This window comes from Manacus vitellinus, unplaced genomic scaffold (assembly GCF_001715985.3).
Source record: "Manacus vitellinus isolate BGI_N305 unplaced genomic scaffold, ASM171598v3 scaffold_0_pilon, whole genome shotgun sequence".
Classification (NCBI taxonomy): domain Eukaryota; kingdom Metazoa; phylum Chordata; class Aves; order Passeriformes; family Pipridae; genus Manacus; species Manacus vitellinus.
In genome coordinates, this window is record NW_021938789.1 from 39,300,464 (window position 1) to 39,323,483 (window position 23,020).

At 40.7% G+C, this 23,020-nt stretch overlaps 1 protein-coding gene across 2 annotated transcripts in view; it reads left to right on the plus strand.

The window, feature by feature from the left end:
* Positions 1 to 11,281: 11,281 nt before the first annotated feature.
* The window catches only part of SH3D19 (SH3 domain containing 19), an 86,959-nt gene continuing 75,220 nt past the window's right edge, over positions 11,282 to 23,020 (plus strand). For both annotated transcript variants that reach the window (XM_029961762.1, XM_029961766.1), the window contains exon 1: positions 11,282 to 11,461. In XM_029961762.1, the coding sequence (XP_029817622.1) occupies positions 11,344 to 11,461 (118 nt within the window). In that variant the 5' untranslated portion in view covers positions 11,282 to 11,343. The remainder of the gene's footprint in view (positions 11,462 to 23,020) is intronic.

Genomic DNA, 23,020 nt, shown 5'->3' on the forward strand with positions numbered 1-23,020 from the left:
GTTATATGTGAACGTGATTTGTCATTCCCCTCTTGACACCACTCACTCTATGGGTCTGTTCTTTATTTATAGGCAAGAAGCATGCTGACATTTCAATATTCCTTCAGCTCAACAGTTCAGAGTACAGTCACAGCAAGAAAAACAACACGTGTAATCATGAATAGCTGGAGATTCATTTCACTAGATTTTCCAAGAATTTAATTTTAAATTGAAAGGTAAGCCACAATGCTAATTTTACAGGACTTTTGAAAAGGGGAGGTCAAATTTTAGGATTAAAAAAAAATAAATTATGAATAGTATTCATAATGAGACTGGAAAAATGGCATACAAAATTCCCTTTACATTTTAGTAGTAATTACAGGAGACAACAGATGCTGTCCTGTCATGCAACATAATGTTTTACTTTGTTTAGTTCTGGGCTTTGATTGCATTACTAGGGCCAAAAGTCAATCTTAGCTTATTTCTATGAATTATGTCTCTGTTACTGACAGAAACAGGAATGATCATGTATACACAAACAGATGCAAATGTATGACAAAAATAAAATTCATGCTATTGTAATTAGAAGGATCAGAAGGAAAAAAAGTATTAATTGACTTAGGCTTCAGTTAATTTCATTAACATGCCAGGGCACTGTGATCATGAGCACATTAGAAATACCTTAACAGTGATGATTTTCCATCTTTTGAGCCCTATTTAAATATATTTTTTGTCATACATTAGGAAATTATGAAAATTCATAGTTGTCCCCTGAAAGTTTTGACCTGGTAATGATGCAGAATGAATACAATACTTCTGCCAGTAGAAGACTAAGAAAGTCAAAGTATTTCAGAGTGAATAAGATGGAGATTACATCTTGCAAATACAAGATATTTTGGTATTATAAGTTAGAGAGAACCTTTGCAGTCAGGCAAAAAAATCACTTCCCAGGGAGAATAGGAAGTGTAATCAGGCCTGTCAGGAAGCGTAATCAGGCCTGTACATTTTCAGAAGCCTTGAACAAATTAAAAAAAAAAATCAGAATGGAAACATTCAAGCATGTAACTTTTCCAGTTGTTAACAGACCAGGTATAATGCTAGCATATTAAGCAGTCACTTTTTTTTCCAGTAAGATATTTTTCATCAAGAAACAAAAATAAAAGTCCTGATAGACTCAGAAATCTCTGGTTTCACCAAAATTATGTGAATATTATTGGGCTTCAGTTACTGACAACTTGCAAGCTGAAGAATTAATAACCAGACTTCAGTTGCCACCACACACTAATGAGGCTGGAACGTGACCTGCACACCTAACCATCCACAAACAAAAAAGAAAAAGCTCAAGGCTCGCTTACAACAACTGTCAAACTAAGGCATTTTCTTTAGAGCTAATCCAAAGATGGATGAGCCCTAGTGCTGCAGCAGTATATCAACATTCAGCCAGTGTAAGCACCAGAGTAAAACAACAGACAGTTTACTCCAGAAGTTCTCAATATATGTTTTCCTTTTGCTTTGAACATTTCTAATGTTTTGCCCTGGGACTGGGTGATAAACCCATATTAATCCCCTTGGAAGATTGTATTTACTGTAATTGTGTGAGATCAGACCAAGGTTTTATTAGCATATTTTACCTTATCCTTTTGTACGTTTTTGCATTCCTTTCTCAGTCTTCAGTCATTGCTTTGCCAATGGTAATTCTGTATGCCAGAGCTATCAACAGTAGAAAATTCCATATATGGCTGCACAGATGAAATGCAGAGAGTAACCCAAGCCTACCTCCTTTATATGCATCTCTCCAATCTGAGAAAAACAGAGGGTGGTCTATGTAGATTTCATAGCTGAATTCTAGATCAAAAACTGTGTTTTAATTATATTTTCAATTAAATCAGAACATCTCACTTGTTTTCTCTCATCTTGAAGGAAGTCTGAAATTGTTTGTCCAGATAGAAATTTGGGGCATGATCACATCATAAATTTTCAGAATATAAAGCTATGTTAGAACCCTGAAGGTTTTGTGGAATATAGTTGTCTCTGAGAGAGCTGCTTCAGGACTGACAGGTTGTTCCTGGCTCCAGCACAATCCTGAACACAAAGCTTTTGTAAAAGCATCCCAGAAACTGCTTCTGACACTCTCTTCCTTATTTTCCAGACCATTGAACTCTTACTGATCGGGAATTGAACACTGTAGAGATCCTTTAAACAACTTCTTGCATTTAGACAGCATCGGGAGGAGGGGAGTTCACAGTAGATATAAAAGATTTTTTTTCTGTGAAGGAGTTCCTGAATTGATAAAATTATCCTGAGATATGCATTTAGGGAATTTTGTCCATAAAGACAATTTAGTTAGTCAATGGGAACAACCAGAAGGAGTGTAGAAAGCACAGATGAGTATTTCTGGAATTCTTTTTCCCCTACTAATTCCTGGATACCACTTCCTATCCTTGGAAACAAGAAAAACTCGTGTAAATTGGACCGAGGCCTTTTTTTGGAGAGAGGAGGATCAGCCCATACCTCCTCCCATGGTGTAAAACCCCAGGAAATTCTACCCAGGATTTTCTCTGCTTTTCATGCTTTCCACACTCCTAAAGCTTTTTGTTCAGCAGCCCCTTGAAGAATGTGGCATTTCCTTTGAGCTAATGAAATTGCAACAAGCAGCTGTAAGATTTGGACTGAATGAGTTGTTTCTCTGTGAGGAAACAGTGCAGTTTCTTTCTGGGCAAAGGAATAAATATTGTGAAGAATAAACAGTGTGAGTTGCTGTAGTCTGAGGAAGGCAGAGGTATGGGGCAGGCTTGAAGAGTTGCAATATATTGGCACTGGGGAAGAGTAGGAGTGACATAAAATACTACAGAAAAGAAGATGTGAGGGAAGTCTAAAAATGCTTGAAAATGATGCCTTAGGGAAAATCTGAGTTGCTTCGGTTTTCAGCTGAGAAGCTTTGTGTACAGATCTCACTCAGAGACCAGCCAGTGCAAAGCTCTGATTCAAGGTGTGAGTTTGCTGTGAGAAATTTTCCATCCATGTCGGGATTTTGCCAACATCTTGTAAAAATGCTGCTTCATCAGTCCAGACCTCGCTGGGAGCTGCAGACATTTGGCAGATGTTTGAGTTTCATTTCTCTGTATCACAGAATGGTTGGAAGGTATCTCTGAAAACCATATAGTCCAACTCCCCCTGCCAAGGCAGGGTCACCTAGAGCAGGTGACACGGGAACATGGCCAGGTAGGTTTTGAATGATTCCAGAGAGGGAGATTCCGTGATCTCCCTCGGCAGCCCATTCCAGTGCCCTGCCACCCTCAATGTAAAGTTCTTCCTTGTGTTGAGGTGGAACTTCTTGTGTTTTAGTTTATCACCATTACTCCTCGTCCTGTCACTGGGCACCACCAAAAAGAGTCTGGCACCATCCACTTCCACAACTGAGATAGAGGAAGTTTGATTGCTGTTGCATCATCACATTATAAATTTTAACTTTGTATTTTTTTTATCATATGAATTTTTTTCTTTTGAATGATACAATCCTATGATCATACTCAGTGAAAAAATGCTGAACCCAGTGAAAGTGTATATGTGTATGCAAAGTAATGAGGTAAAAAAATATAGGATAAGGCCTCCAGTGTTGCTATGCTGCTAACAAAACTCAACATCGAATAATTTAGCAAGAGGTCATTGACACCAAAACCACCAGATTCCTATGCAGTAGCAATGTATGAATAATGTGAAGCTATTTCTGGGAGTCAGAAAAAGGAATAGTTCTGAAACTCAATTTTCCATCTATCTAAATAGTACAGATATCTCCTTGGGAGTTGTCAGTTCTTTAAATCAGCAGGTTTAACTGGAGTGCACAACTCCAAAAAACCTACCAAAATATATTCTTGCAAGCATGAGTGTGAAATACATAAACCCCCTAGCTGATGTCAAGTCTTAAGCCTCTTTAAAGCCAGTATGGAGGTCCTGATGTCATCTATTCCTGCACGGACAATTGGTGATTAGAGTAAGGGTTGTGGTATAAAATTGAAAAAGACAAGAGTGATACTATCATGTAGGATTATTTTTCTTTTCCCATTAATTGCTAACAGGAATGCAGGTCCGTCCTTCCTTCCTATCAGATAAATTGAAAAATAAATGTCTGAGTAACGCTGTCTTGCATCATGTTTGGCTGTCTGGCTTAAAATAAGCAGGTGTCATCCAAAATTTTTCAAGGGTCCAAGCCAAGTACTCAAAGCTATCAAATTGTTTTTTCACTCAACTTTTAATAAAAGCAAAATTGTTTTAAGAAGTTGTGTGTAGATGAATGTATGACTGAAACATAATGTCTGGAACAGATCAAAGTAATTTATTTTTAAAGTTGGAAACTCATAATATTCTATTTGTCATAGTCTATTTTGAAATTTTTAAAACTTTCACATTTAGAAAAGTGTTTTTCCATTAGCAAACACACATTAATGCAACTAGACCGTTACAACCTCATTAATATGAAATTTTGCGGCACTGAATTAGTAATTATCGTGCAAATATATAATTGCAAAATGATTCGGTTGCTGGATATTAATGTCACTTTGTGAACACTTCTGCTAAGTGTGCACTCTGTCAGTGTTCCAAACAAGAAACACATGACAGAATGCCTGAGCGCTCACAGGTGGGGGAAAAAAAACAAACCCAAACCAACCAACTAAACACACACCTCCAAATAAAGAAAAAACACTAAAACCAGGAGACTGCAAATTTTTGTATTGAACTGTGAAGATTCTCTACCTGAATGTCATATATATATCCAGTGAAAGGCAGTTTACATGCACTTAAGGACAGAAGAACAGAAAAAAATCAGAGCTACTGATTCCTTTAGCCCATTTTAGTACTGTGAGAAACTAATAAATTTACTGCAATCGACAAATTTATGATCCCAGTTGACCTTTCGAAAATTCTTTAGCACTCTGTTTGCTGTCTTCTTTAAGTTTTTCCCTTGTCAGCTCTTTGCACTGAAGTGCAAACTGCAGCAGAAAAGCTGGACTCTCCTCCTGGGGTTAGCATTGTATATTCTTAGGTGTCACATGTGTCCAGTGTGATAATACTTCTTACATCATGCCATTGCCAGCTCACGTTAGCACAACATCAACACTATCCACTGATAACTCTGTGGTTATAGAGCAAACACGAACTTCAGGACTTAAACTATGAATCAGTTTGGCTTTGGCAGCCTCTCATTCTAAGAAGTGTTTTCCTCTGAACCAGCTCTTTTTCCTTGTGTATTTTCTCACTTTCTTCTACTTTCTTATTGTCTCTCATCATGAAGGCACTAGAAACAAATATATTTATTACCTTACAAATGATAAGGCTAAAAAGGAGAATAAATACTGTAAGAAGATGTTTATTAAGAGGACAGGAAAGGTTGCTTTTAGTCCACAGAAGTTGTAAAACAGCAAAAGTAACTGAAATTATTTGTAAAAATAATTTTAAAAACTATAAGAATCTCACTCTGAATAGGTTTTCCCCCTGTGGCTGCCAATTTTCAGTCTTTTGAAATTATTGGATTTGCTACTTTCATGCAGAGATCCTTCTCATTTTTTGAGAGCAGTCCCAAAATCCCTAGATTTGCGGAAAGGTGATTTTACAATGTTTCAGTAAGAAAAGTCCCTATTCAAGGAAACCAATAGTCTTCTATTTCAATTATCTTCGTTCCTCACAAAACTACCTACCTTTAGACTGCCATCATGCTCATATGCTGGAAGCCACAAGTAGTTGTAACAATGCAAGGAGAACCCACACTTAGCTGGAGACATTTCAGGAAACCTGCAGGCTCCTGATATGTCATTCTCCAGCTACACTAAAACCCATTGGAACAGCTGAACACAAATGGAGATCAAATTATCAGATCTTGGTCCTCACCAAAGTCAGCTTCCTGTACTGGCTATATCACTAATGTCATTTGTCTATTGAACGAGACCCTTGTTATTTTTATTCAGAACAAAAATAATGTTGTCATGTCCAAAGGCTACATTTTCCCCTTTGAAAATACTCTTTTTCGTCCTTCGCGTTTAAACAAAATCTTTTGTCTCTATTCTTTTGTGGTCTGAGGCTCCTGTATCTCAGCCAAACACTGATACATTCATTGCAGGCTTCAGCTGCTTTGCAGAACCTGAATAGACATTTGAGGCTACTTGGGGGACTTCAATTAAACACTTCTACAGAGCTGATATTTTTTTGTTGAAAAACAGTGTCTTTTTGCAAGGCCAAACAAAGTGGCAATTCCAAGGATGCAAATCAGAACAAAATACTTATAAAATAATAACTGCCAAGGCAACTAATTGTAAGCATTGAGCAGAGAGTACAAAGACCCATTTACTCAGTTGTTTCCTTCTTTTACTCTACTATCATGAAATTACAAGTATCTACATTACAGCAAAGATGCATATGATTAAGTAGAATTTCAGTGAGAAATTTCCAGATTTTGATAACTTAATTACAGACTTTTTGAGAAAATGAAGTTTGTTTTCTTGGAGAATGGTAGCTATGAAAATATACAAAAGCCTTTTATTCCTACGCACATGTACGAAGTGGAAATTCTCAGTGAAGTACAAGAATGCAATTCTTTTTCCTTCACCCTGCTTGTAAGACACAAATTTGGTGTAGTTCATGAAGTGCTTTAGAGCAACAAATGCTACATGCTGATGTTTCCCATCAACTACCTGAGACTACAGCAAGTGCTTTCCTTTTTTTTTTGGTCATTCTTTTTTAAAAAAAAACTTTTGCAACTTGCATCTATATGTACTTTTTCTTCCCCTTTTATTTCTTTTTGATAATTTCCACCTGTTTATTTGCTGAAAAGTAGAAGAGGATCTTGGGTCCTTGACTTGCTGGAGAGAATTTCCCGCATGGCTTTAATTTCTTCTGCACTTCAAATTATTTGGTCCAATTCATCCTCCCCTCTTCTTTGTTTCCTTCTTCCCCTGGGCCCAGCAACCCAGCAGCAGAAGTCTTTTTGTGTGTATGTGTGTGTTTGTGTGTTCTGATCTGAGCCAAATTATTGTGAATTACTCTGTCTGGCCTAGGCTATTATTAGACTAGCCAGCAACTGTAGCTCTTTTGATTATTTCAGCAGCTGGTTTTGTTGCTTTACTAAAGCACAGCTCTCTCCTCCCCCTAGAAACTGCTTACCCAGATAAGGGGCTGTGTCAGGATCTGTTCCAAGACTGCTAAGGTAGATCTGCCATTGCTGCTCAGGAGCACTCTGTCAGAGCCCCATCTATCTCCCACAGAATTGTTAAAGCCTCCCTCCTTCCTAGGTACCTCCATTATTTACACACCTTTATCAGGTATCAACCCACTGATGTGTTGTTGCATTTGGCAAAAACCCCTAAAGCTGTTTATCACTTGAGAATACCAACATAAACTAGAAGTGAGGCACAGCTGACAGACAGAGCATGGATGAATGCGTCTGGCAAACACTCACTAGGAAAGGATTACTTGAAAGAAATGGAAGCATTTAAAATCTTAAAAACAACTCTAAGCTTGAATACTTGTGGTGTTCCTCAGGGGTCTATATTGGGACTGGTGCTATTTAACATTGACAAGATGGACAGTGGCACTGAGTGCACCCTGAGCAGTTTGCTGATGAAACTAGGCTGTGTGGTACAGTCAACAGGCTGGAGGGAAGGGATGCCATCCAAAGGGACCTGGACAGGCTTGAGACATGGGCCTGTGCAAACCTCATGAAGTTCAACAAGGCCAAGAACAAGGTCTTGCAATCCCAAGCAAAAGTACGGGATGGGCAGAGAATGGATCAAGACTACCCTTTGGGAGAAGGACTTCAGGGTGTTGGTAGATGAGAAATTTGACATGTCTCATCAGCGTGTGCTTGCAGCCCAGAAAGCCAACTCTATTCTGGGCTGCACCAAAACCAGTGTGGCCAGCAGGTCAAGGGAGGTGCTTCTCCCTCTCTACTCCACTTTAGTGAGATCCCACCTGGAGTGCTGCATCCAGCTCTGGGGTCCTCGGCATCAGAGAAAGATGCAGACCTGTTAGAGCAGGTCCAGAGCAGAGCCACAAAGATGACCCAAAGGCTGAAACACCTCTCCTATGAAGACAGGTGGAGAGAGTTGGGGTTGTTCAGCATGATGAAGAGAAGGCTCTGGGGAGACCTCACTACAGCCTTCTAGTACTTTATGGAGGCTTACAAAAAGGAAGGAGAGGGACTTTTTACATGGGCAGATAGTGACAGGACAAGGGGGAACAGCTTTAGGCTGAAAGAGAGATATTAGGAGGAAATTCTTTAATGTGAGGGTGGTGAGACACTGAAACAGGTTGTCCAGAGAGGCTGTGAATGCCCCATCTTTGGAAGCATTAAAGGCCAGGATGGAGCCTGGATGGAGCTCTGAGTAGCTTAGTCTGGGGGAAGGTGTCCCTGCCCACGGCAGACGGGTTGTTACTGGATGATTTCTAAGGTCCATTCCAACACAAACCACATTATGGTTCGATGACTGGTACACTGGCAGTGTGAGCATACCTACACATAACATACCTTGAAGAATTCTGTCTACTGGTAAGCAACCTCCTTTTGGAGGGATTGAGCATTATTCTTTTTCTTTTTTTGCAATAAAAATTTCAGAACTATGATTCAAGTATTTTATTGAATGCTGTGACATTTTTTTGTTTCAGGTAGTACTGTCTGGAATTTGTTTCCAGTACTCTTTACTGTAATATGTTGGATATTGCTACCTGAAATTTGTGTCCACATATGAATTATATCTTCATTTGATTTCTTCCTTTCTTGTGAATCCATCTTCAAACAGTTACAGGCATTTCTCGAATGGCTCCTCCAGGCCTAAAACTCAGTCACTGTCCCAAGTGCATTTCCTGCTGGCAGAGCTCAATATATGGCCAAATGGTTGCTTCAGGGACTTCACTACTTCCTATATAATTTAGTTATTACACGTTCATTTTTAAGTTGGACTTTCCCTGTGAACGCTAAGGAACTCTTGATGATTATCAGCATTAAATACTCATGATTCTTCTATACTGTATTATTTGATATTTTGGGGAATGTTTTCTTAGTCATAGCTGGAACTACTCCATTCAGCATGGTTTTAAGAGCTGTCCAAATGTATTTTTCAGTTTTATATGCTTAGGAGCCTCTGTGTTAATTTCATCAACAGCAACAAAAGAAGGTTTAATCCAATTTTCAGGCTCTCTGAATTTGTGCTATGTTCTATGGTATATTTCTGACTTTTCTTTCCTTGGTAATTTTACATGATACCAAGCTTCCCCCCCCCCCCAACATTAGTGAAACATAGTATAAGAAGGAGATATTCAGGAAGTGGAAAATGGATGGTCCTTGTCATTCTTTGTGGTTAATGGAGGTTAGGAGCTGAATACAGGTGCTGCATTTTGGCTTCACAGTGGAGAACCAGCATACAAACAACACATACTGTTTGTTTTACATGGGAGAGTCTCTTGTCTCTCACACACGCACATACAAGCAACTTCCCTCCCTTTTGCTGTTCTTCCTCATACTTTCTGCATTGGAACTTAGTTTTCTGTTGTTTTTGATACAGGTAAGGCTTTGTGGCACAGCCATATAGCATACCTGTGACAGCAGTGCTCCACTGAAGAACTTTGTATCCCCTCTAGATCATGTACAAGGCATGCTGATCCTGCACTGAAATTTGTAAGGCGAGTTCCTTGGACTACCATGCAATCTATCCATGCAGAGGAGCATGAGGCTTTTGAAAACACATAGTAGAAGGGTTGATTTGTCTGTTATACAGTCCAGCTGTATATCCAGTTTTATGCCTGGCCTTACATCCTTTTGTAGCATAAAGCCTTATGTCCTTCAAAGTGTAACTGTAATACCACTTGAACACTAAGAGCTCCAGTGAAAAAAAGCCTCTGTTAAGGAACAATGACTGTAAAGAACTGAATCACTAAGAAATGCACAGATAATAATTTGTATTCACACATTATGAAATATTTTTCAGTTTTGTGATGACATATTTCTTTTTAACCTGTATGATCTGCTTTTTTCATGGTATAGCATAGATGGTGCTTAGTGTGTCAGCACAGATACTGCTCAACATGAGGATTACTCACTGTTTTGTTGTATCTTCCTGCTCTAATTTGTGGTCACATAATTTATTGATTTACTGTCCCTCGTTCACTTGCTCTGGAGATGAATTTAACTTCAAGTTTTTTAGTAGTACCTAAAGTGGAGTAACATGTGAAAACATTTATGATTTGGTTTTACAATTACCACATGAAGAAGCAATATAATTTCCATTTTAGATACAAGCAACTGAGGCCCAGGAGAAAAAAAGAAATTAGAGCTAAAACTACACAAGTGTCTGACTTAAAATGTGGCCCTGTTTTTCATATCACTTCAGCGCTCTAAGTGTGTACCTCACCGGTTTCAAGTAGGTCCCAAGATGACCTCTCCTTAAGTAGTTCAAACCACCGTCAAGAATCTCAGGCCAAGACACACATCCTGCTGGCGGGGAGCCACAGCCGCTGTCCGTCGGACTCCCGCCTGCCCCCAGCCCTCGGCCGGTACCGGGGCAGCACTGCCGCGCCCGCAATCCCCGCTGCTCCCGGGGATCCCGGCTTGCCGGCCGCCCGCAGGAACTGCCCTTCTCACCTCACAGAACCACAAAATTGTTAGGGTTGGAAGGGATCTCTGGAGGTCATAGAGTACAGCCCCCTGCCAAAGCAGGGTCACCTACAGCGGGTGACACAGGAATGCATCCAGGTGGGTTTATGTCTCCAGAGAGGGAGACTCCACGACCACTCTGGGCAACCTGTTCCAGTGCCTCGCCACCTTCAACATAATGAAGTTATTCCTCACGTTGAGGTGGAACTTCTAGTGTTTTAGTTTATGGCCATTGCTCCTCGTCCTGTCGCTGGGCAGCACCATAAAGAGTCTGGCGCCATCATCTTGGCACCTCCTCGCCCTCGTCGTGAGGCGAGGCAGACCTCGCACCCGCTCGCCGCAAGCCCCTTCCTCCCTTAGCAGGAGCCGCCCGGGCTCACCCCGCCCCGCTCGGTGCGGCAGTGGCCGTCCCGGCCCGTCCCCACGAGGTGCCCGCGGCCGCAGAGCTGCTGCCGGGGCGGCCGCCAGGTACCTCCCCCCGCCACCGCCTCCTCCGCCCCCTTTTGTGGCGGTGCAGGCGGCCGCCGGGTTTCCTGCTGACGCCGGAGAGCCGCGAATGGGCAGGAAAGGCCGCCTCTGCTCCCGCTCGCCCCGCTCTCCGGCCGGCAGAGGCGCGGAGCGGTGTCCGGGAGCAGCGCGGCTGAGAGGGCGCAGGTGCGGGGCGGGCCCCGGGGCCGGGCGGCCGCGCCGAGGAGAGGGCATCGGTCATGGCAGCCCCCGCTTCCTAAATGCTGCCGGCCGCCCCTCCGCCGCCGATGGCCGAAGCCTGGAGGCTGGAGGAGGACGAGGAGGAGCTGCGGGAGCTCGGCAGGAGGCACCGGAGGGTCGCGCTGAGCTCGGCGGCAGGTGGGGCTGGGGCGCGGCGGGCCGTGGCGTCGCTTGCTTTGGGGCTGGCCCTGGCCGCGCCCGGGTCTGGATTCCTGTCGGGGGCTGGGCGGCGTTGGCGCTGCGCCCCGAGGTGTGCCGGCCCCGGTGGCCTCGCCCGAGGTCAGCTCCGTTCAGTTCAGGTGCATCCGAGCCCAAGCGTGTGCCCGCGGGCCGTCCTCCCGAGGCGCAGCCCCAGAGCTGCTCCTGCTCCTGCTCCGAGCTGATCATGGAGTCATAGGGTGGTTTGAGTTGGAAGGGGGCCTTGAAGATGATCTAGTTCCAACCTCCCTGCCATGGGTAGGGACACCTTCAAACTAGACCAGGTTGCTCCGAGCACCATCCAACCTGGCCTTGAGCACCTCCTTAAGCAGGTGCAGGGATGGGGCATCCACAGCTTCCATGGGCAACCTGTTCAGTGTCTCGCCATGCTGATGCTAACCTGGGCATGTGCTGGCCACCACAGACATGTCCAGTTGCATAGGCTGCCCTATCAGGAAATTAAATGCCGATTTTTCTTCAAAGTACCAAGGTGGAGGAAGCTCTAGATATCAACGCTGTTTACATGGAGCCATTTCTATGTAGGTATGGACAGCAAGCCCTGGCAGACAGAAGGCAGGAATTGGTGCATACAAGAAGGCATGGAGCTTGGAAGTGAGCAGATTGATATGTATTTATAGAGAGACCTGGAGGTCGCAGCAAGCTTTTATTTGAAATAGTGAACTGCAGTGGATCCTGGCAGCAATTGAAAGTATTTAATTCAGACTTTATTGTTGATTGAGGGGCAACACACATGTCACTCTTCTGTAGTCACTGAGGTGAGAACACAGCATTTATTTTTCTGTCAGTGTAAACTTCCCTCCAGAATGAATAATTTTCCTAAAGTCTGTTTCAAGGTTAAGTCTCAGCCACACACTGCATAGTTAAAATTGAATTCCAAATATTCCAATTTTTAATAATTAGGATTCAACTGTAGCAATATAGCACCTTCTACAATTTGGGTGGTTTTGCATCCATTTCAGCAACAAGAAATTGAGTGTCCCTTTGTAGATGACAAAAACACAGCAACTTGAGGGATCACAGCGGAAAACTTGGAACAGGCAGGTGCTGTGGCTTCCAGTGACCCAAGTTATGTCACTGCCTATCTGGGCAGGTGGAGGATTAGCAGGACCTTATTGAAACCATTGTGGTTTGGAATGTGTGCAGGGTTTCACCTTGTCTGGGGTAGAGTGCAAAAAAACCCCAGTGTTGGTTCCTGTATGGTTTCCACTATAGTTTGTGCTGCTGGTTATGGTACCTGTTTTCTAAAGGTGTTTCTTTCAGAGGTTTTTATTAGCAGAAAACACAGAGTTGGTTCTACAGTTTATATATGTATATAACCTTTGCCGCCTTCTTGTGGAACAAAGCTTGTTCCCAGAGTTTGTCTTTGGCACAATGCAATAATCAGTAATGAAAGACTCGTATTCCTTTTTCAGTTTTTATTAGTGTTTTGTCCTGACAACCACCCTTGGAAATGGGCCGGCACTTTATGTTTACTTTACTAGTGTAAAGTATGTGTGAATGAATAGCATTCTGCTTTAGCTGTCTCGCCTTCTTTCCATCTGTTTGCAAGACTACACACTGGGAAAACAGCACAAGGACTCCTAGCAGAGTATTCTCAAGGCGTCCGTGAAGAATATCATCCAAGGTGGATGAGTTTGCTGTTCTTCCCTTACTTGGCCTTTATTTACATACTTTTATTTACAAACCTATTGAAAATAAGAAGTGGGGTTTTTTTGCATGTAATGTGCGGTTACACTGCCAGGATGGTAATATAAATAGGTGTTAAATAAGCCTGCTAGATATTTTTTATAGGGTTTAAGCAATGTAGTTGCACCTTAGCAGACAGCCAATTTAAGCAGTTCAGTCTATTAAACTAATTGTGAATGCAAGCAACTTAAAATTTCTGGTATGTTCAGCTTATACATGAAAATGCATATGGGGGTTGGTCATCTTTGTCCTGCACGTGCAAGGCACATATGCAAAGTGGTACTCGAAAGGTGAAAGTTCATAAACGCTTCTGACTTACTAAACAGTCAGGCATGTAATTAGCACTGTTTTATTGGACAACCAGAGCACAGGAGGCTCTGGAACGAAGAAGTAGTATTTTCCCTTGAAGCTAGTCACAGTTGTGGTATGCCTCATGTTGTAGAATGAAGCCAGCTAAGCTAATCTAACAGCTTGCTGCTGCTCTGGAGGTGTGATCTCCATTGTGGATGTGCACTTCTGCTCTCTCTTGTGTGTCAGCTCTGCTGCTTGTCCAACCTGCTGGTGAGTGAAGCTGTGGCTTGGTGGCAGCCTGGGCTGATCTACTGGGTGGCTGCTGAGGCCTCTCTTGGAGACCTTGTGCTTGCTAGAACCTGCACCAACCTGTTCTGGTGCATTGGCCAAGCAGTGGGATATTTTTGTAGCTCTCTTCAGTGGATGGGAGCCTGCTGATTCAGCTCACTGGAATGGTTTTGCACAGGTTTGGATTAATGTTGAAGCTGGCACAAGGGAAAGAGTAGGAACATGCAGCTGGAGGGAGGTAAGAGGCTATGCCAACCAGAAGTTAGTTTGGCTTAGGTTGCTGTACAACTGCAGCCTGAGAGCTGTTAGAGACTTACGCATGGATTTTTTATTTGGTTCACTGGGGGGCTGACGTGTTTGGGGTTTTTTTCTGCATTGAGTTGGGGGCCTTTAGTTTAATGCTTGCTTAAGCACTAGGCAGGTGCCAGAGCTGATGGTAAAGCGGGGATTGAAAACTTGGAGAGGTGAGCAGATGAGATGGTCAGAATCAATATTATCCATGGGTTAGTTGTAGATAGCCCAGGTGACTTGTCTGACCGCCTGTTTTTACCACACTACATGTCATGATTCCATGTAATGGAATTATTTTCTCTGAATTCGAGAAAGCTTTTTATTTAGTGTGTTCTGGAAAACCTGTGAGGAGATATTAAGTAGAGCAATTTGAGATTCTTCTAATGAAATGTTTTTCTGAGAAAACGCTGATTGAATGATTTTTTTTTTTAATACGTATAGGTTTTTTTAATGATAGGGAGGAGAACTACGGTATATTCTTTAAAAATTGAGGAGAATAAAAGTTGCTTCCTAGGTTCGTTGAAACTGAATCATATGGTCATTTCTGTGGGAAAGGAAGCCAGGCTTGTTGGAAACCTTTAGGGTTTTTTACTGCAATTAAATAAGTAAAATAATGTGATCAGTTTCTCCCTCCCTTGTGGCATATTTCTGTCACATACATTATTGTTCTGGAAAGTAATAGAGACCATAGGATGTTTACTGATTTTTTTTTTTTATTAGAATGTTAGTATTTTTATTTAGTTTGTTTTTAATAAAGTGGAAACAAAAAGTTCCAAACAAACCAGAACAACAACAACAACAAACCCCACTAAAATCCTGTTTTTCCATAGACTTACAGGCTCTCTCCAGGCTAACTTAGAGCCTTAATGTGGTGTGCTTTCCTGTTTTCACTAACTTTTTATTCTATGACTACTGCCTAAAATAAGCAGACTTGCAGGAAAGTTTATAGTGAATATAGTAAATTTTAGTTATGAAATGCATTGGTTAATTATGTGTCCTTACTGCTGCATTAGGGCTTAGTGCCCCAATATTCTGAAGTTATCTAAAGTGCACAAGACATTTTTAACATATTCAGTATCTGCATTATTTCACTTTGAATTCTGAGCAGTGTTCCCTGAGAAAGTATAGCCCATTATGGATGTGGATTTCTTTACTCAAAAATAAAATGAAATTGCCAAATATAGAAGCCAATAATCAAATTTATTTGAGTTGATAGTGAAGACCTATTGTGATTTGTACTTTAATGTGTGGTAAAAGTACATGTGGTCAATAATACAAGGAAAGGCTTTGATTTAATTTAATATTGCTCTGTTTTATTTATCACAAATGCTTGTCTGTGGTTTGTTCCAACACAAATTTTGCATATGAGTTTTGCTATGCTGATTAAAACATCTCTGGGTTGTGTTTTGTTGTAGGGTTTTTTTTCCCCTCTTCCTCTATTTCCATTTCTCCATAGTATTTCACATGTTTCCTGGAACCTTTTCAACTCTAGTGGGCAATTTTAGGTTATGAGTGAAATCATCAGTTCTTGGTTCGTTGACTGACTGAGTGCTTTGGGGGTTTTTTTTGCCAAAACAAGATCTGGTTCAGAGTTGGATCAATTCTTTCTGCTCCCACAACTCCCACATCAAACTGGTGCTGACTTGTTTTGAAGCTGAGAACAATGAGCTGTGTCCAGTATAGCAAATTAGGGTTGAATATGTCACTGCTCAGCATGCTGAGAGGTTATGGGGGTACATTTGTATAGTGTGTCTGGTGAAATTCAGTGAACATTAATTTGCAGGCATCATGGATTTTTAACTGATAAATGAAGAATCTAGTACAAGAATGCTCAGCAGTTGTTCTCATCTTAATGCAAAAATACGTGTTTGAGCTTAAGAAGTAAAGAGTAAGATGGTCTGAAATTCTTCACAAAATTCTTAAGTCTGAGACTGTTTCAGTGGTGATGTCCTTTAGGATTCACTGGATCATAACAAGAACAGCTCAACCTTAGTCCTTCCCAAGGGGCACAGTGACCCTGGAGCAGAGATAAAGCATAATTAGGAAAAGGGTGATTCTAAGAGTTCGTTGCTTAACTAAATCTTATATTTTAGAAGTGGAAAGATCTGCATCTTGCAGAACAGATGTCAGCATTGTTCAGCTGGAAACTTCTTTGCATGCCTGTGTCCTTCAGTGCTGATCTGAGCATTGTTCTGTTTGTCCACACCGAGTATAACCATTTATCCTCTTTTATTCAGAGAAGAAAAAAAAATCCCAATAGAGTAGATCACCTGTCTTAAATAAATTCATATAGTCTACCTGTGATCTGCTACTCTGTCCATGTGTATGCAAGAAGCCCTTAAAGAAAGGGCTGACAGGAGCATTGGGGGAGGATGTGCCACTATTAATTTCATTTATTTATTTATTGAATCATTTGCCTCACAATAGTAGAGTTGATTACCAGCTGAGCATCTCTTCCCTCTTCCTCCTAGGATTCAGTCTGTTTTGTTTTGGTAGTCCCAATGCAAACTCAAAGACTTCACTACTCAAAGACTTCACTTTTAATAACTGCTTCAGGCACCACCACAGTAAAATATTTAAAATCTAAAGAGCACAAAATATGTAATTCTTCTGTAATAATCTCTGACTGGTGCTGGGATGTTGTATCATGTAAGTATTGAGAGGATTACCTGATCGGGCATTTTCCATATCTCACTGAAGTTAGTGCACACATTTCCACTATATTTCATAGTCTTTGACTGTAGCTTGCTTGAGGTAAATATAAATATTAACTAAAGCTTTTCTGGAAGTTGACTAACATAGCTTATATATGGAAATTCCCCAACATTGAAATTCGAGTGTACTGTCAGTGACAAGAAAAAAACCTGCTTGCAGTCACTCGGCCAAGAGTGTAGACTAAACCCCAAAGAATGTTGTGTCCTCTGAAGAAACAAGCCTTCTAAAAATGAAAGCTGCTCTAAGGAAAATAACTGAATACATTCTGATAGTCAACAGTGTCATTTACTAGCCAAGGAAACTGTAGAAGGACAACTGATAATAATAAGTATTATTATTAAGTGATGAAACAAACTTTCTCATTTAGGTTATAGCCAAAGCAAGGCCCAGAAATGTATCATTGCTTAAGGAGAGGTAGTTTGTAGCCAGGGAATGACCTATTATGATTGCCCAAAGATCATGCTGTTACCTGTGTTGAAAGCAATAATTTCCTGTCAAGGCAACAAATGATAAGTCAGGGTTGTTGCATAAAGAATAGGGATAGGCAGCAAAGGGCAAAATGAGTCATAACCTCATTTTACAGAAGTGGTTGTTGTTTACAGATGGGAAAAATTAATATTTATAAATAAATTTGTCAATATTTGCTTTTGACCATGTAGCCCTTGTTGTCCTGCAATGGTTTCTTTCATATGATGTGCAAGAGACCAATCCACACACACGAGTCGAGGTATTTGATTTATTCACAGTGCAGCACAGAAATGCACAAAGCCAGCACACCAATTATCAAACCTTTTCACTATTTATACATTTTAGCAAGTGAAGGCATTAGTGTTTAGTGGCTCTAAGTTACATAGTTCTCTCATGAATTAGTATTCTATTTCTATTGGTTAAATGACTCTCTTGTTCTTATGCTAATTAGTCCACATGCTAAATCTTCTTTTGAGTAGATGAGTTTCTTGAGTCAGTGGCTGTGAGTCGGTGGTCCTGATCTCCCCCTGCCACAATTACCTTTTACTTAGTTAGCACGTTAGATTGATGAGTTGGCTTGCTTTGTTCCTCCTAATCTGGTTCCTACTGGCCTTATCTTGGACATTCTGCCAAGTGTCCTTGCAGTCTATCAGTTCAGCATTCCACTGTGATTGTTTCTCAAGTTTTGTACTCCTAAATTCCTCCTTTTTTTTTCTTTTTCTACAGCTGCAATTACTGAAGCAAGTTAAGCTGCAATTACTGAGATGTTAAATATAATTTATCTGTTTGGAAGCCATACATCACCTTGATTTAAAATCTGTAAACAACAAAGCAGTGGTGTTGACTCTCTCTCCATGAAAAGTTGATGTAGTTTCGTGTGTGTTGTTTCAGTCAGAATCTCATACAATATGTGCCATATGAAATTCTATTTTTATAGCACTAAAGTAACTTGACATAAACTTCCTCTCTTGATGCTTATTGTCTATAATTAAATACAGCACTTTACATTTAGCATGGTCTAGCTTCTTTGCTTTGATGATTTTGTGTTTGTGACCATGGAAGTGCTGGCTGGAGGGGAGCTCTGGGGTCACCTAGTCCAGCCTCCTTCTTGAAGCAGGCCTGTTGCTAAGGCTAGATCCATCCAACCAAGGCTTTTTCTAGCTGTGTCTTGGAAGGTCATCCAAAAGAGGGGGGTCCAAAAGAGGGTCATCCAAAAGGTGTAACATGCTTCAGCCCTGCACTAACTCCTAATGAAAGAGTTTTTACTCACATTCAACCTGAACCTTCCAAGGCACAATTGCGACAACGCCCATTGCAATATTGTCTACTAACACCAGGAAGAGTTTGCATTTGTGATCTTTGTTGCTACCCTACAGGTAGCTGTGTGCTGTGGTTAAATAGCTCTTTTACCACCTTTTTTCTGGAGTAAAGAAGTCTGTCCTCTTCAACCTTCTCATTGCGCAATCCTACCTTGCTTATTCAGGTTCTCAATCTATACAAAAAATGTAGTGGAAGCCTTGTTCTCATTGCTGGCCAAGATTTTTTTACTCTGCTCTTGAAAAACAGTATGAACCAAAGCTACTGAAGCATTTCAACAGCAGATTTGGGAACACAGCATATCATCTGTTGATCTGTGGTTTGTGCTTGGCAAGTATCCTTCCCTTCAGTGAAGGACAAAAATAAGTTTTGCAGGAAAGCATAGGTTTAGTGGTTGATGGCACATACCAAGAAAATTTACTTTTTTTTCTCAACATTGTATGAATTTTGAAAGACTCAGGATTTTATGTCTATTGGTATTTTTAAATTGACCATCTGAAGTAGTGCTGTTACACTAATTGCTTCAGGTGGTGTTGTAAATCTGTAGAGATTTGTATGGATTGCATGTGTTATTCTAAAAACATCGGTTTGACATTCTGACTTGAAAATTTAGAATCTTCTGACAAAAGTTAATGGAATTCTAAAAAAGATGCTTCAAAGATGAACTTAATTGGTTTATGAAGTCTTGCATGTGTTACAAATCGAATCTATCCCTACTTTCTATGGCTGTATTTGGGTGCAGCCTGAAGGGCTTCATTACAGCAAGGCTGAAAATGTTCACACTGTAGTAGAAGCTGAATGCAACAGATTTTATTGTTCATTTCCTTTCCTACTGCCTTTTTTTCCCCCCTAAGCTTTTTAAGAGATCATAGTATTTGTTGTGTGAGCGTGTTACTACATCAGTCAGCTTTTGGAGAAAATGTGATTGGATCAGAACATGCTAAAGATTTCAAATTATTGACATTGTCACTCCTCTAACTAAGGGCACACCCTCAGCCTTTCAGAGCTGTGATAGTAGCTCATATGTGTCCCAGTGAATAAACTGAAGAAAACCAAGAATTTTATCATTTTCATGCCCTTAGGAACATCGTACTGGGTCAGACAACAGGTTCATCCCCTCAGGTAACCTGTTTCTTACAATTGCCTACAAATGTTTTCAGGAAAGGATGCAAGAAACACCTCCTAGGATTCAGTTTTTACTTCCAAGAGAGATTCCTTCCCTTCTGCAGTCAATTTCTTAGCAAGTTCTTGGAGGCTGCATATAGAAGGCCTTGCTAAATCGTTGCCAGTGGATTTATCTTTTGCAAATTCAATTCTGTTTTTGAATCCACTTAGACTTTTGGTCTTCAAATCTTGCATGGTAGTAAGAAACGCGATTATTCTATGTAAGAAATCAGTTACTACCTTTTACCTACCTTGGTTGGTATCTTTACTGGGTATTCATTGGTTCTTGAATTGTGATGATAAATTTCTAATCTATATGCTGCTTTCAATATGGTCTTGAGCATGGTGATTTACTTCCTTATAACTTAAGAAAAACAGTGCTTGAAAATTTACCTACAAAGGGATTTCTGATCCATTCTCCTTCTAGACAGAATATTGTATGCATAAGAGAGGCCATTTGATTTTTTTTTTCTTCAGTTATGGTATTTTGATTTTATTTATAAGAGAGAAGCTAAAATTAATATAACTTGTTTTCTCAAGGTGATAAACTTGTATCAGCATGCATTCCTTCTTACATTAAAACCTGAGTGCTCAGTATCACAGATCTGTTCATGAAAATTGATTCAGGTTGTGCACATCTGTGCTAAGTCATTTAAAAGAATTTTAAATGATGTTGGCTCATGCTGTTGGAGCAATGGGACATAAATGTCTAGAAACAAGCTCAGCATTTTGATAACTTTCTCATAATAAATTGCTCCATCAGTGTGCTATCTTCATTTTATGACTGCGTTGTAAATTAAGGTATAGAAACTAATAGAAACGTGGGACTTGGGATCAAATTAGAAGTTTTAAAACTCTCTCCTTCCTGCAACATAGTGAGGTGCCACAGTTTAACTGATGGCAAATGCTGTAAGCTTGGTCATTTGCCTTAAGCTGGCGAACCTTTGCAAGTATGTCTGACTTAACACCCAGTGAACTCCAGACTGGGCTGATGAAGTTCACCTGAGGCTGGACACCTGCTGTAGTCTACCACGGCCATTGTTTAGGCAGGTTGAGACAGTGCTTGGAAAAGTGTCACTGCCAGCATGGAACACGTGGCACTGAACGATGAGATGGGATAATGTTGTAGACCTCACGTATTCAGCATTCATGGGCCTAACTTCACGATGACAAAATCTGTTTTTTCTGTGCTGGTGTGCAAAGCTTGCTGTAGATCACCAATATCATCTCTGGGAAATGCATTGTAGCAGTTGCCACGACATCAGGCACACTTCATTTCTCTAATTACTGTCCACTGGCTTGATGTTGGTGGTTCCATTATCAAGAATTACTTAATTGAGGTGTGTCTTTTTGATATTTTGGCACCATAGCAATGTAGAGGTACTTATTAGTGTATTTACAGAAATTGGATGCCTCTGACAGGATCTGTAGGCCTTTTTGGTGAGTGCACAGAAGTGGGGAGAGGTCTAGGAGCACATGAGAGAAGAGGTATTTCTCCAAAGTACCAAAGAATCGCAACCATTTCTGCCAGCATTACAAGAGTGCCCAGAAACCCTGGTCTTATCTGTGCTAAATACAGGATTCTTTGTTTTGAGCGTTTCTGGATGCTTATAGCTTTATCATCCTTTGTTTGGTCATTTTAAGTTGCCATATGATTTGTGAAGCCTCTCATTGAACAGTATGGAAGCTGCTTTGTGTTACCATGAATAGCAACTGAATGGATGGATTTGTGTTTAGAAGACTGATGACAAGATGCACTAGTCCCATGTCAGGGCTAAAAGCAGCTAAAAAATTACTTTTGTAATGGCTGCTTTTTCTACTCTGTATTTTTGAGAGGTTGGGAGGAGAAGGAAGTACAGTTGCCAAACATTTGAAAAAAAATGGGTGAGAAAGCTCTGTGAAATACTGTCATTTCTCAGAAGCCCAGAAGTAGGTGCAATCAGCTTTGTCTACAGTACAAGGACCACATGTAACAAATGAAAGGTGTATGTATATGAGTGGTTGTTTAAAAGGCATTTCTTAGAATTGTGACTTACACCTTTTTTTTTGTACACAGAGAGAACTCAGCACTTTTATTATGATTTGTATATGTTTTGTAAATTGTGTTGAATTCAACCATGTTTTCAATTTTTAAATGAAAACTAATACCCCAAGCTGTGTGTTGTGAACCATGAACCATACTTATTTTTGCTGTGCATGCTTGAACTTGCTACCAAGTGGTGTAAAAGCCCAGTGCTTCTATAAAACCCCAGGAAGGGTTGCCTGCCTCTCTTTCATCACAGCTGGTGGTGTTTCTATTCTGTGACTTGCTGTTTCCTTGTTGTCCCTCTCTTTTTTCCCTCCTGTCTTCCCTTTTTATAAAACATTGTTATTTTCTGGTTTGGAACTTGGAAGGATATGTTTCACATAGGTTAGGCAAGTGGGCCTGTGTTAAGAAGGTAATGACACTGGTGTCCAGTGGCTGCATCTTTCTGGGCACAACAGATGTGGCTACAGAGGGATCAGATGGACTGCACAGATGGGCCTTCTGCATGGAGTGAAATCATGGTGCAAGGAATCCAGCTGTACAAAGGGACTTCTGGTCAGGCTGGTCCTTCAGGACCGAAGGGCACACGTATGCAGATTTACACGCACACGTTAGGCCAGTAAAGGACTCTGAGGTACCTTGAAGGGGATTTGGTAGTTGTTTAACACTTACCTTGAAGTAGATGTGGATAAACTCTTCGCACACCTCAGTAAAACGTCTTCAGAATGCCAGGTGACTCACTACTTAAAAATTTGAATGCTGATCACTACATTATTTAATAGTATGGATTAAAACATTACTTGCTTCAATAATAGGGAAGTGCTGGGCTTCCTGTTCTGTGGAATACTAGCTTAGAGTTGCACAACTTTTAAGTATGTACTCAAAGCTGATGGATGAGGGTTATCTCAGAATGCAACAATTTGTTGGTATATGACAACATTATTAAACAAATCAATGTATTGCGCCTTCACATTAACCCCTTTTATGCTGTTTCTAGATCTTTTAGTCTTTGATGATTAAAGTGCAGGAGACCATTTTGGGAGTAATCCATTTTATGGTATGCATGCAATGCATGTGAGAAGCAATTGTTACATTCAGTTTCTCAGAATTTTTCTGTTGAGCAGAATTACCAATGTCATGGAGGAAGAATATTTTGTTAATAGGCTAATTTCAAATGCACTTCCCTAGAAAATTAGTACTTGTAAAAAAATCATTGAGGTTTAAGACTGTTC